Consider the following 15,614-nt stretch of genomic DNA (forward strand, 5'->3'; position numbering starts at 1 on the left):
CAATGCACTACAAAAGAGAAACAAATGACTTCCTTTCTGGAGTGATTGGACGTTTTGAGTGCAGAGCTTTTAAAATCTGGCCTTTCGGAGATGTGGATGAGGCAAAAGGAGAAGAGACCAAACTGTGCTCAAACCATGAATTTGGGACGACTTACTTTCAAAAGTGACTCTCCTTCTTTCTGAGAGATGTGCGGAAGAGAAAATATACATCAGTGATCTAGGCCTGTTCGCTTCGAGGGCAATTGAGCATGCAGTATTTATTCTAAATTTTAGGGAGTCTAGGTATTCGTTAACATGAACATACTTTGTTTAGACTTGGGCAAACTGGGGATATTGAGTAAATAAATACATAGTAACAAATATATAAAATAGTGACATAATCTGAGGGTCTTTGTTCTTTTTCACAAAATGATGCCCGTACAGAGAAAAAGTCATACAGTTTTTAACAGGTGCTTAAAATGAAAAAGTGTAAATGCCTTTGGTTGTGGTTGTCTCAGACTGACCCTCTGGAGTGGCTGTGTCCTTCCTGCGGCCTGAGCCTGATGGGTTCAGACTGGGGCCCTGCTGATGTTCAGGAGACTTCACCATTGAGGACATCATCATCTGCTGACGGGATGATGGGTTTGGGCTGTGGTCTTTGTACTGGAGAGCTATTGAGAGTAAACATTTTTAGTTTAATACATGATTACCTTGATAGTCCCGTAGTATGAAGAAAAGAGTTAGAACTGGCCCAGCAACTGCCTGACTAGCTTAAAAACTATACTTTTCTCCTCTTTAAACATCAACACACCTACTTCATATAGATCGTAAAGTCACTCTAAATAAAAAACCTGTATAGAACCTGGTATAAAACACTACTCTCACCTTCCTCTCTGAGAGATCTAAGCTCAGCCCTCATCTTCTGCAGTGCGTCCTCCAGCTCAGAGCAGCGGGCGCGCTCTTTGTCCAGGGCAGACTTCATGTCGCTGTACTGCAGTGGGACAGGAGGGGGCGTTGCCGAGGCCTGGCCCTGCCCCTGGGCCTGAGCCTGGGCTGCCATCGCAGCTATGAGGTCCTCTCTACGGCGACCAAACAGACCCTAGAGAGAAGCATACAAAATATACATGTGATCTTTGTTTGGATTTACTTTTGTTTTACATATATTTGAAATGTTTAAGGTAACTTTTTGGTTGAGGGTCTGCTTGTTTCTATAGAGATATCATTGCTCTGCCTGGAATGTTCCATAGTATGACATTAAACAGCTCTCCCTTACATTTATTCAATTACAGAGGGTTTTATAGCTCAAAAATTGTTAGAAAAACAGGCATCTTGACTGTGTGCGGGGTTGCCTCTCTACAGATCTGACCTGAAACTTGGTCTGGTTTGGTCTCAACTATACTGTGAAACATTCCAAACAAAGCAATAAAATTTCCATGAAGAAAAGCATTTGATTGCACAATGCATCTTTAAGGTAAAGGCTTAGTGAAGGATAAAATTCAATATGTCCACAGATAATTTTCTGATCTTACATTCCTCAAATAAATAAAGTATCTTATTCTTTACTCCTAGGCACTTAAGTATCTTTTTTCCTCCAACAGCACTATCTTTCTTACTGTCCATAACAACAGAAGAGCCCCTGACCTTCTTCTTCTTGGAGCCGCCGTGGGCCTGAGCCTGGAGGAAGTCGATCAGTTTGGTTTGCTGCGTGATGGTGCCCTCCATTTTGACCTTCTCATGGGAGTACACGGCCTGCAGGTGGAGCTAGTGAACATCACTACTGCCATCAATTTCACCTCAAATAATTCATTTACACAAAGGGCACACGCGGGACAGAGGAGGGGAGGAGGGCTACGGGCAGGGTCAAAGGGAGGTCTGTAAGGTGGTTTAAAGGGAGAGCTAAAGGGGAAGCAGGTAACTTTGAAACAAACCACTGGGACATAAGGAGAACAACAAGACTGCAGTTTACAAAATCATGAAAAAAGACTGAAATTTAATGCAGGAGCCAGTGACCATTAGCTTTCTCAACTTCACATATTTAGATGTTTTTGTACAATAAGATTTGAGTAGGTCAGCAGGTCATGTGTAGCTATTTAACAGACAACAAGAGCAAAACATTGAAGTCCATCTCCAAAAAAATGTTTATGTCATTGTTTCACAATCACTTGTGTGACAATCAGAGATAATGATTTGTAAAAAGAGTTTAGGGCAAAATAAGTGTTACTCTTCAGCCTAAACCCCTTCAGTCTTTGGAATAACTTTAGTGTTATGCGTAAAGTTTTGTGTTCAATCACTGGTAATATGATTAATGATGATTCCAAATGACCGAAGAAAATAAGCTAATTAACTACAGACTACTTAGAAACAACATGTAAAAGTGTGAGACCTGTATATTCTCGAGCTGGTACTCCAGGTCTGTCCTCTCAGTTTTGAGGAGGTCAGTCTGGTCCAGAGCATCCTGAAGACCCTGTGTCAGACGAAAGATGTGTGTCTTCTGGGCATCCATCTGCTGCTGCAGCTTCTCTTGCTAAGAGAAAAACAGACCTATATTCATTGAAAGAAAAGAGACAGATGTGTTTTTGCCATCTGAGATTCTTGAGATCAAACAAGCTCCCAGAGTAAGGCAGGAGACAAACTCCTCAGATTGGTTTGATATTATTAGTTAAATTCTATTGGTGTTTTTCAGATTCTACAATGTGATGATGTCATATGGGTCAAGAGACAGATTTTCCTATTGATAACATTGTACTTTTCTGTGAAATATCTAAGAGGTAAATTCACAAATGCTGAAAATTAAATTAAAAAAAATTAAATTTGTATTAGTGACTAGACCTCAGTATTCACTATATGGCAATATTGATTTTAGCTATAATACCATGTCATGTTCTGTGCAGAGATGTCTAGAAATACACCTCTATGTACCTCTGTGTTAATTAGCTACTAATTAGGGACCTGTGTGGTCTTAAGTGTTTTTCTTTGTCAGGTAATGGTCACAACACACAGTAAACACTTAGAAATCAGCAGCACATTGTGAACAGCTCTGTGAAGACTGACTGAAACTGAAAATTAAAGGCACATTGTGTAACTTTTTTGGTGGAGGGTCCATGAAATGCTTTTCTCCGTGGAGATGTTATTGCTTTGTCCAGAAAATTTCAAAGTATGGCATTAAACCGTTCTATTTTCATGGAGACTAAACCAGACCAAGTACCAGATCAGATCTGTGGAGAGGCAACCCACACACCCTACAGTCAGAGTGCCTGTTTTTCTAGGTATTTTTGAGCTATAAAGCCTGTACATAAATAAATAAAAGGTAGAGCTGTGAAAATGACATCCATAGAAACAAGCAGGTGATGGACCCTCCACCAGAAAAGTTACACAGTGCACTTCTAAAACTGAAAACACATTACAGAACATCTGAGTGAGCCATTTCTTGGAACATATCTCTAATAATTCAACATTACCTCTTCTAGTAGTCTCTGTTTGAGATCCCTCTCACTTTCAAGCTTTTGTTGTAAACTGCGCGCGTTCATTTCCAACATGGCGTGCTTCTTCTCTAGGTCGTTCAGCTGTGGAAATGACTTATGTTTAGTAATGAATACTCTGAAGATCAGAGCCTGAAGGGTTAATAATGATTAAATAGAATTAAATAAATTAAATAGAATAATGATTAAAAGATAAATAAATCAATAGATAATGAAATATACAAGATAAAAGAAACTGTGAATTTGCCTAAAAAGGAAAAGCAGGTTGGACCTTTGTAAATATGATGCGACAGCCCTAAAATGTTATTTTGTTTTGGCTCAGGGAGGTAACACATTCCAAGATGGAAAACAGTAAAAACAAAGTAGGTTTTAAACCCCCCGTACCCCATCCCACCCACTTCCCCTTTTTTGTTTTTGCTTTTTTTTGTTTGTATGTTTGTTTGTATTTTCTGTTTGTATGTGTGTTAGACTCATCTTTTTATTATGTCTTGTAATGTTTATTTTGTTAGTGTGCTGGGTGTACATACCTTCAAAATGATAAAAATAAAAAATAAAAAAATAAAATAATGAAAGTTTAAATTCTCACAGTGTCAGCGAGACTTTCAGCCTTCAGTTTCTGGTCCTTTAGTGCCTGCTGCAAAGCCAAGATCTCAGACTTATGCTCCTTCACCGCCTGCTCCACAGCCTGACGGGACTCAGAGCTGCGCTGTTCAGCACGGAGCCTGGAGAGAGATGGAGATATTACCATTATATTATATTAAGTAAGTACAACATATTCTTTGAAATAAGTTAAAAGTAAAATGATAAACAAACAACTGGGCCATTTGGTGAGTCAGTTGAAAAATAAATAACTGAGTGAATCTGTTAAATATAAAAAAATAAATGTCATCCCTTTTGAGAAATCACACTAGAAACCATAGCTACTTGTAAAAATGAGAATGGTTAAAGAAAAAAAGGTGTATTCCAAAGTTATCGACTTTGCATTTCTGCATGTTTAAGAGACACAAACACAAATGCAAAAACAATGTGAAATATCTCCTGCCTTTTAGTGCCATATGTTCAAATTATGTAAGATATTTATTATTATTATTATTATATTATTATTATTATTATTATTATTATTATTATTATTATTAAACTTTTTTTTACCTCAATAAGAATTAGACATTTACAGCTAGACAGGGAGAGAGTGAATAAGAGAAAAATATTACATTAGTGACCTCCAAAGGCATCAATAAAAAAATAAATAATTGAGTGAATATGTTCAGTATAAAACATGCATTTATTCAGTTTTGAGAAATCAGACTAGTTAGCAACCATATCAACAGCGCCGGCTGGTCCATAATGGGAGATGGGGCACCGCACTCCCTATCAATCACGCAAATTTGTAAACATTCGTTCGGCAATATTAGTCTTTAAATCATAAATGTTGACTATAAATAACATAAATCACAAGAAAACAGCCTAATCTGTCAGTTTCTTAATATCCTGCGTTTCAAAGTACACAACTGAGCTGCTTGGGGCGATCTGAAAACAGCCCACTGGCTCCCTTCAAAGTCTGAGAGAAATCTGACCTCCAGATCCTCTAAGGGTCTAAGGGTATGATTGAGGATCATACCCTGTATGACTGTATATATACACATTTTTATAAGGTCTATGCCCATAACCAGAATCTCATAGTGAGTGTGTTATGACGGCACAGCCATGGACTGTATAAAAAAGTTTACCGTCCATGGGCGCAGCGCAGCAGCAGCTCACCTTATAAACACCTGCACAGTGGCCCCAAACCCACGTGCACAGCTCTACAGTCACAACACAAAGACAAACTCCATAGGACCTAGGAACAACCTCACATTACACCTGACACCAAGAAGAGTTTAGCATTGCTTTGGTAGCATCTCTAACAAGCATCTGATTCCCAACTTATTTAAACACGCCAAGACAGTCTGCACTGGCTTTAAAATAAACTGGGACATAAACTTGTGGGAGAGGAATTCACTCTGATGTCCAAACGCAACCGTGTGGATGTTGCAGGAACTCCAATTCATTCATTGCAACACCCCCAAAATTCCAGACGAACAATCTAGAGAGTAAATCAGCAAAAACATAAGTTACCAAGCTATTTACCTTGTTGGAAACTTAAAATGTGATTTTCTACAAAACAGACACTGAGTTCATATTATGTCCCAACGCAATGCTCGAGTGTTAATCCCGAAGTAAACAAACCAAACACAAGCACTTCTTACCTCTGGTCTGGTTTTCTTGATCCAAAACAGACTTTATGAGTCAATATAATAATACATCCAAATGTATGTCCCAAACCTGTTCCCTGTCCTGTAAATAAACCTATGACAATATATTGCAGAATTTGTGACAAACACTGTAGGCCTCTACAGATTTCTTTCAGTCTTGCCTGAGCGAGTGTTTCTTGGAACAATAATACCTTACTAACATTGTAATATTATTTGTCAGTCAGTTATGTATCTATCTGTTGTAAAAATAAGAGTAGCTTGAAGTATGTTATCAAACATTGTAATTTTTTCTCACAGAATCCCTATTTTTCTGAATATTTTTTAGCTATAAAATTAACTGTAATTTAATAAATGTAATGCAGAGCTGTTTAAAGTCATTGTGTGGAACATTCCAGGTAGAGCAGTGACATATCCATAGAAACAAGCAGGTGACGGACCCCCAACCAAAAAGTTACATAGCACACTTTTAAGAGAAAAGGAGAAAAATATTAACATTAGCGACCCCCTCTTATTATACAGATGAGTCACCTGTTCTGTTTCTCATTGTCCAGCAGTCTCTGTACGTCACGCACACGTCTCTCAGCCTGGCTCTTCTCCTCCTCCAGAGTGGACCTCCAGGCCTCCCACTGACGCTCCTTCTCCAGCATCTCATCGTTCAGGGACTCCAGTTCCATCACCTGCTCCTCTAGCATGGTGCATGTGGTCTTCAGGGTCTCCAGGTTCTGAAGCAAGAGTCAAGATAAGTATCAAGTTAATGGGTATGGTATAAGAAAGGTGTTACAATATGTGTTGTCCTTTAATAGGTATGGAATAAGAGACATTTCACACAAGATGAGTAAGGACATGAGACTGGGTCCACAAGAATGAGACAAGAAGAGATTTTGACATAACTATGAGTTTCAGTTGACACTTTTGGCTTAAAAAAATGTGTAAGAAATTTACATATATGCATTATAACAAATACTATTACTCACAAAAGAAAGGAAAACACACTGCATGCTCAAAAGGGAGTGAAAGTAAAGTAAAAATACTTATTTGCTCTCACCCCCATTCAATATTTACACCAAATGCAGTATGACATCTTACCATTCCAACATATATATATAATTTTGTTTTTTACTTTTTAATAATTATAGAGATGATGATACTACCTTATGCTAAATTGCTGTTACTCATACATATAATACACATATACATATAAGTTAAATACACAACATTTCTCAGGACTCCGCCATATATTTCACCATCACTGCTTTATATTTTGCTTTGAATTGGGGAAAGGAGTAGCATTGTCTCAAAATGTATTACATTTATTTTTATTGTCTCCTTATGTAAACCATGTTTGGATATATTGAGCGAAGATGTAATTTAGTTAACTGGACAACAATTTTCAGAGTAGCATTATTATTTTCATTACAACTTCTCAAAAAGATAATTAACAAATCCCAATTTTCCATATGTGTGCAGAGAGAATTTGATTTGGTATGAGAACTTATCCTATCCCTATCCATTCTACATAAGAGGATTATTATGTGCCGCTATCTGGTAGCCTCAGGACTAATCAAGTTTATTATTTTGTCCAAGGCACAGCAGTGTGCTCTAATGAGAGAAGGGATTGTACCACAGGCTTTTAGATCAGAAGGCAAATACTCCACATACTGAACAGGACAGATACATTTAAAATCTTTACTTCTGGTAAAAATGAACACTATTTTCTGCTATTTGTCAGTACCTGCTCTACATTTTAGTAGCTATAGCAACAGAACTACTAGTGCCACCCACGGACATAGTTCATCATTTTTTTAAAAGTTATTTTTTTTACAAAATGCACTAACGCAGAATGATAAGAGAAAAATGTTTGCTGAAAATATTGGCATGATTATGTAAACATTCAAATAAAGTATACTGCAACTATATATTTTAACTTTTACAAAATACATTTAAAGCTGGCAAAGACTACTTTAGCTGCAATCACAAATGACTGTAATGATCCAGACCCTTCTAGCTTTCAGTTTTCTTTTAAAAAACTAAATTATGCAAATTTGTACAACACTGGGCCAGTACAAATATCCAAGTATATCCCTTCTATCACCATCTCTACTACAGCTGCTAGTGTGATGTGTAGTTAAAGATAGCTGCAGTATTGTTTACTTGCACAGAATGCTCCAGACTCAGCCTCCCTTTGTTTTTGTTTTTTTATTTTCACATGTTCTGACAAACCCTTATGCAAATTCAAGGTCCCCGTTTTTCACACTCACACAAAACATGCAAAACATAGCTCTGCAATGGACAAATATACACAATAATTGCATATATCCACCCTCCAACAACAACATAAGCTTTTATTGAGGTTCAAAATACCAAATTATAACATAAACAACTAAACACTTGGCCACTGAGTCTATTGTTTTTGTAATTAAGGATCAACATTACAACATTGTAGTAATATTTGATTTGAACATCATTACCTCATATCTGGGAACACATATTCCATATATTGTACCTTTAAAGCTTACTACATTGCCAAAAACTACATTCCTCATTTAGGAGGAAAGTTGACTTGCAAAATCAATTGTAGCTTTGGTTACAGAAGGAATTTAGTTTTATTTTTACATGTTCTGACAAACACAGACCATTATGCAAATTTCCTGCTTCCTCTTTTGATGCCCACACAAAACAGCTTTAATTTCTAACATTGCAGAGTGTTGAACCACCATAAACATGTCCAAATATAGCCCCTCCAGCACAGCAGCCTCTGAAGTCCACACTATCTCGACCTGGGAGTGAAGCGATGACACATGCCGCCCACTCGTCCCTCGTCTATGACTTAGGCTGGTTACACAACGACCCAGCGCGGGCTACTGGACACCCACACATGTATCCTCCCACAATGCATCAATCTGAGCCCAGCCTCCTCTTCCTCCTCAGCAGAAGGATCCAGAGCTTTCCTGAGGATTTCTGGATTTACGTTGAACACCGAGAGCATCAGTTTGTCTAGGTCATGTGTCACTGCTATCGATATTGTGTGCAAATGCCTGAAAATGAGTGGGAGTAAACTTAGTGTCTGACTCAAGGCTCAGGTTGGAAATAGTAACAAAATGACAACTTCTATATTTGGGATAATTCAAATTGAATTTCAAGTGCTGAGGTGGAGCTGTCATCGCAGAACTCAGAGTAATAATGTTTATAAGTAAAGCAACAGTAGCTCAGTTGGTGTTGGCGGTTCAAATCATTGAACATTATTGGCTGAGCGGTCAGATCCATTGACCCACAGGTTGCAATACCAACTCCCACAGATGAATACTGTCTTGTGTCTTTGGGCAGGACATTTAATCCATGTTGCTCCCAGTGTCTGGTGTATGAATATGATGAAAAGTGATTTGGGTGCCCTGAAGGTGGAAAAGAGCTATATAAAAATGTGTTTACCATTTACCATTTAAAGTTATGGTGAACTATGTTTTCCAAATATTACTGTTGATAAGACCAGTAACTATCCAATGTGTACAAAGACAAATGACTAGAGGTGCTCAAAGTAACTTTTCTAGTGGGGTCCACCACAGGATTTCTCGATAGAGATTGTCCAGTATCCAGTTACAGGAGATTTTATTGCTAAAAATATTACTGTGATTGGGAGTCGCCTCTTCACAAATCTGACCTGTAATTTGGCCTTGTGGGATCAGATGCTTATTCCAATGAAGATAGAAAGTTTAATAAATTATGGAACAGTCTAGGCAAAGCAATGACTTCTTCATGTAGATAAGTAGGTGGCGATCCTACATCAGAAAAGATAAAAAGTATATCATCATCTCTTTATTTCAGACTCAGGATCCGTATACTTATCCTTGTAAGAAGGAAAATTACCCATCCCTCAGGGCAACTGGGACAACATGTGCAGTGTCTGGAGACCTATGTCCAAATCTTTAGCTAGACTTGGTCAGGTGGACCACTTAGCTGGAGGAGGAGGATTTTGCCTATTGTTCAGGTTTTGGGTTGAAGTAGAAGCAAAGAGGAAGAGAGAGATATTGAGGAAGCCAACAGTTCTGAGGACCGTTGTAGGTGGCATTTCCTTGAAAATAATACCAGTCTCTTTCTCACTTATTTAGATTTTATTATTACAATTCATAATTTTTCCTCTTTGTTATTATATTATATTTTGATGTGTGAGCTACTGTGTCCAAATAATTTCCCTTGTGGATCAGTATAGTTTGTGTAAATCTAAGTCTAAACTGCAGGAGGCTAAATTTCAATGAGTATGGCTGTGACTGGCTGACAAATGTGTAACAAAAATATGTAATGTTAAATAAGTAAAATATATTACAATAAAACACACCTGTTTCTGGTTGTTCAGGTGCATTTCACGGTCAGCCACCTCTCTCCTGAGCTGGTCCACCTCTTGGCTGAGTTGCAGATGAGCCTCTCTCTCATCCGTGGCGTCATCCAGCTGTTTGGACAGGTAAAAGTTCTGACGGTTTAACTCGGCATTCTCCTGGGACAGTGAGGTCAGTTGCTCCTCCAGGTCTGTGATCACCTGGAAATACAAACATTCAAAAGGTCAGTCCAAGTTTTTATAATAGTAGAGTCTTACATAGAGTTCATAGGCCCATAATATTCTAAATCAGCTTTTTGAGGACCATGCTTTGATATGATGAAAAATATTGCTGGGTTTCAGGTGACATTACAGCATTCTAGAGAACGATATTAATTAATATAGATACAATTAATTTACCTTTTGGATATGTCATGGTAAAATACAATGCATCCAATAGGGAAATCTGGCTCTTGCCCTCCATCTGAGAGTATGACATTATCAAGTATAGAATCCGAAAACCACCAGTACCTGGACCTTCTCATTTCAAGACTGTTGGAGTAATCTTATATATTCAGAGCGTGTCCTTATAAAGATCTCATTACACTCAGTTCCACCATATAACAACCAATTAACTTAACACGCTCTCTATGGAAATGTAAGTACATTGACTGGAATATTCCACAGTATGGCATCCATGTTACACTTATTCCATTACAGGTGTTTTATTACTTGAACATACCTTGAAACACATGCATTCCCACTGGGACTGGGATTGCCTCTCCACACATAATAACATTTCCATAGAGACAGGCAGTTACATAGTACACCTTTAAGTCAAGTTAGAATAGTCTACATTTTGCTTAAATTAATTTGTAATAGGTAATAGTACATGAGTAATTAACAATGTGATTGATATTAAACATTGTTAATTGTTATAGAATGTGTGTTTTTACCATGTTACAATGTTGTTCCCTCATCAAAAACATGTTGCATATAGTATACTTTAGTCTGAAGTTGATCTAGACCTAGCTTCCCACGCAGTCAGTCTCAAGTTTGCACATTATTACATGATTCCCATATCTGGGTCAGTGATATAATGCTGCAATCATTCTTGCATGAGGTCGGACTTACTTTTCTTTCATAAAACATCAAGTGCCTAATCGTTCATCAGCATATGTGTTCCTTTAATCAGACAGAGTCAGCTACAGCACATAGTATAGGAATAAGATCCACTTTTTCTCTCAAAACTTATCCACAACAAAAATGGGAAAATTTTTGAGGTCATGATCAATTATTGAAGGGACACCATGTAAACTGTATTGTTGTAAGGCTGAAATAATGAAACACAGCTGTCAAAATTGTATTTCTAACTATGTTTTACAAAGTAAAAATCACAACGTGTACTTTTGATAATACCAGAAAATGGCAGAAATATTGAAGCTTTATAGAATCCTGTCCTGCTGACCAAAAAGGACAAGCTCAACACTGAAGGGAGGTGAAATTAATAACTCAGAAAATGTAAGTAAAAGTGCAATTTACATTTTAAATACAGTAAATGTCCATATCATAACATCATATAATTTTTACTCCTTCTCATCTTCATGGCTGTTTTTGGGTGCCCTTTGGAAAAAGTCTATTAGAGTGTCAAAAATCCCAGTTTAGATGATCCACATCAACATCTTAATATGATAGAGATACATTTAAATTCTAAGCAATGTCTCAGTAACTATTGGAATGTCAGTAGCTACTGCAGTCTTTTGGAGCTTTTAGAGACCCTCTAGTGGTTGACAGTTGACAAGACCCTATGGAAATGGTACCGTTAAGTTCAATACATATTCTGTATCAGTGCAGTTCTGAGGGCAGGCAGACAGACAGCAGCCTCTCAGTAGTTTAAGTCAGGCGGAGGAAAGTAGGAGCAGAGATGTGCGTCTGTGCTCACTATAATCATCTGTCAGAGTGATCTATAGAGCCACTCAAAAAGAAACCAACTCATGTCCGGATCATCTGCAACTCAATGCATGTCACTCACAACAGTTTGTCAAGAAAATTAAAGCCTGTAAGAGGAAGAAATGCAGTATCAGGGCCGGATGTTATTAAAAATACTGTGACATCGTGTGTGACAAACTTTTTTTAAAAGTGCGTTGTGTAACTTTTCCGGTGGAGGGTCCGTCAAATGCTTTTCTCCATGGAGATGTTATTTGTCTGGAATTTTTCACAGTATGGCATTAAACCTTTCTATCTTCATGGAAACCAAACCAGACCAAGTTACAGGTCAGATCTGTGGAGAGGCAACCCCGCTCACAGTCAGAATGCCTGTTTTTCTAGGTATTTTTGAGCTATAAAACCACATGTAATTGAATACATGTAAGTTAGAGCTGTTTAATGTCATACTGGGGAACATTTCAGGCAGAGCAATGACATCTCCATAGAAACAAGCAGGTGATGTACCCCCAACCAAAAAGTTGCACAGTGCACCTTTAAACCTTAACCTTAAAAGCTAATGTTGTTTTACATAAATTCAGAAATACTTGCATTTGGTTTGTATCCCATTCCTATCACAGTATTGGAAGACTTTTGGACAATAGTAAATCAGGTTAAACATGGCCATTTGACCATAGGTAGAATGGTTCATTTCTAAATACAAAAACAGTATGTTCTTAATAATAACACATTTAATTCATATGCCCCTTTTTAGGACAGACAAAGTGCTTAAATAATAATGACACCCTGAGCTATTGCAGGATCTTAGCCATAGAGGTTTCATCAGTCTCCAGGTGATAACAGTAGCATACGCAAAAACAGTTTGTGAGTGGCAGGACCTCAAACCCTGGCCAAAGTAAAGACAAAACAACAGATATTTACACTATTTAGGGTATTAAAGAGTTACAGCAAAATATTGGTACATGATTAGAAGTCAAAAAAGGTATTTAACTAAGTATTAGTTTTAGTGGATTTCCTAAATAATACTTGCTAGTAATAGTTACTCTGACAGTCCTGCATGTATTACAAACTCTACTGCCACTACCTCATACCTTCTTGAACATGATTGTGAAAATACTTACTAGTACTCCTAAACAGTGCAAATGCAATAAGCTTACTATTAGTAGGACAACACCTTATAATAACCTTTGTATTATCACTACAACTACTTTTGCAACAAACTCCTTACTTATACAGCTCTTTTCCAGATGCTCAAAGACAATTTCTGAGCATTATTCATTCACTGAATACCTGGTGGTGCTAAGTCACTACTGTAGCCACAGCTGCCCTGAGCCAGTCTGCGCAATTGGCCCCTTTGACCATCACCAGCATTCATGCTCACACCACTTTCATACTATCAAATATTAAACATGGTCACTCTGCCATTTTGTTAAGAGTTGCTACATTTGAACATCAGTTTCAAGCAGTGTTACTGGCATAAGGAAGAGTGAGAAGTGAAAAGAAAAGACGAATAAAAAGATCCTAATAATCTTGGAATGAGCATGTGATTTTTTTTCCCTTCTTTTTTGATAGAGATGGGAGACTGAGGCCATGGGCAGTCTGTTCCAGCAGGATCAGTGTTGATAATTGTAGCACTCGCATTTGTTTGTGTTCACGACAGAAATGCTGAGAGTAAACTGAAGAGTGATCTCCACGCAGTCATTCAGGCCCAACAGTGTTCAGATTATTGAGAACAGCTGTGAAACGAGCAGCGTAACAATTATTTACTCTCCAATCAATTCTATTTGGATTACAGTGAAGCTGATGATATATGGTTTGCCATTTGTGGAAAAAAAAAAAAACCCTTCGATGACAGGATAGTTTTAGTTTATTTAAAGGCCTGCATTACTCTGATCTATGTTATAATGTTGTTTCTTCATCACGAACATACCTGGAGTTGTGTTTTGTTTCATTCACATGTTTAACACAGAAATCCTACATATTTAGGTTGAGTTCTTCTCTCAAACAAAAGGTAAACGGTAGCTGATAACTTGAAAACTACCACTACATGACATTACAAGGTGGAAGAGAGCATTTTGACCTTTAGATATGTAAACGGATTAATAACAAAGGATTACTCAAAGGTGTGAATAAAACAGAATACAGCTCAAGGTATGTTTTTGATGAGGAAACAACATCTAGCATGGCTTAAAGATCATATTAGTGAATTTTGTGTAATATAGACCCTTAGTATATGACTCACTGCCTTGCCTGAACCAACCTTTAATAAGAAGTTAATCTATCTTTAGTTATTTTTGAATTAGAAATAAAGAAAGAACCCTTGCCAACCTCCAACTAGTCCCTAAAGGCCTAAGCCTACTATTAATACATTTTCAAATATTCTGTGTTCACTAAATGTGCAATAAATTAGTATGTATTCAGTTTTAAGATGTACTTTGTCATTTTTCTGCTAGCAAATCTGCCACTTGCTTGTCTCCAAGGAGATGTTTATTGCTTAGCCTCAATAGGCTTTAAACATAGCTATCTTCATAGAGATAAGCAGATGACTCTGCTAGGTCAGATCTGTGGAGAGGTAGGCCCGCTCACTGTAAAAATGCATGTTAATGAGCAATATAAACACCTGGAATCAAATAAATGCAATATAGAAAGGTTAAATGCCTGTAGAACTTTCTTGGCAAAGCTATAACATCTCCATGGAGACAAGCACCTCTGAAACTCTTCATAAGTGATAATTAGCATTTTAATGTGCAGTGAAGAAATGACGGGATATTACATAACATGAAGACAAGCTAACAGAATCTGGATTAATGTACTCCAAGTAATGCCAAAGTGAGCATGTACTTTTTCATTGAGCTATTATCTGTAAAGCATCTGACTTACCGCACAGCTGTCCCTCAGTGCGTCATACTTGCGCTGGATCTCATCTCGGTGTGCCTACAGCAGTAAAACATAACAGATGTCAGAGTCTTATTTAAACATATTAAAGGTGCATTGTGTAACTTTTCTTTGGAGGGTCCATCAAATGCTTTTCTCCTTGGAGATGTTATTGCTTTGTCTGGAATGTTTCATAGTACGGCATTAAACTTTTCTATCTTCATGGAGGCAAAACCAGACCAAGTTACAAGTCAGATCTGTGGAGAGGCAACCCCACTCACAGCCTGAATGTCAGTTTTTCTAGGTATTTTTGAGATATAAAACCAGCTGTAACTGAATAAATGTAAGATAAAGCTGTTTAATGTCATGTAGTGGAACATTACAGGCAGAGAAACAACATCTCCATAGAAACAAGGTGACGGACCCCAACCAAAAAGCTACATAGTGCACCTTTTAAGCTGTACCCTGTCCCAGTGCCTGCCTCACCCTGAGCACAGTGATCTCCTCCTCGGCCTCAGCAGTGGTCTCTTCCAACTCAGTCTTGGCGTGTTGGAGCTGCCCCTCCAGAGCGTGACGTGTGGCCTGGAGCGATGTCACCTGCCCCTCTCTCTCCTGGAGCGACAGGGTCAGCTCTGTTACCTGCCGCTTCAGCTCCAGCTTTTGCTCCTCGTGTTCCAGACCGATCTAAACACACCACACACATATTACACTGATGGAGTAATGCAAGATCATACCAGCAGTAGGACCGAAGTGGATTTTAAACAGGACAAAACAGTCACT

General features: G+C 37.9%; 1 protein-coding gene across 1 annotated transcript in view; it reads right to left on the reverse strand.

The window, feature by feature from the left end:
- The window catches only part of LOC110163324 (citron Rho-interacting kinase), a 65,780-nt gene that overhangs the window by 16,361 nt on the left and 33,805 nt on the right, over nt 1-15,614 (reverse strand). Inside the window, exons 13-23 of the mRNA XM_055161495.1 lie at nt 15,321-15,518; nt 14,841-14,894; nt 10,041-10,238; nt 6,239-6,432; nt 4,045-4,180; nt 3,438-3,542; nt 2,363-2,503; nt 1,621-1,728; nt 865-1,078; nt 504-650; nt 156-179 (exon numbers count right to left, since the gene is read on the reverse strand). Coding sequence (XP_055017470.1) covers nt 156-179; nt 504-650; nt 865-1,078; nt 1,621-1,728; nt 2,363-2,503; nt 3,438-3,542; nt 4,045-4,180; nt 6,239-6,432; nt 10,041-10,238; nt 14,841-14,894; nt 15,321-15,518 — 1,519 coding nt within the window. The remainder of the gene's footprint in view (nt 1-155; nt 180-503; nt 651-864; nt 1,079-1,620; nt 1,729-2,362; nt 2,504-3,437; nt 3,543-4,044; nt 4,181-6,238; nt 6,433-10,040; nt 10,239-14,840; nt 14,895-15,320; nt 15,519-15,614) is intronic.

This window comes from Boleophthalmus pectinirostris, unplaced genomic scaffold, assembly GCF_026225935.1.
Source record: "Boleophthalmus pectinirostris isolate CB_2022bp ecotype Guang Dong unplaced genomic scaffold, ASM2622593v1 HiC_scaffold_4, whole genome shotgun sequence".
NCBI classification, from domain to species: Eukaryota; Metazoa; Chordata; class Actinopteri; order Gobiiformes; family Gobiidae; genus Boleophthalmus; species Boleophthalmus pectinirostris.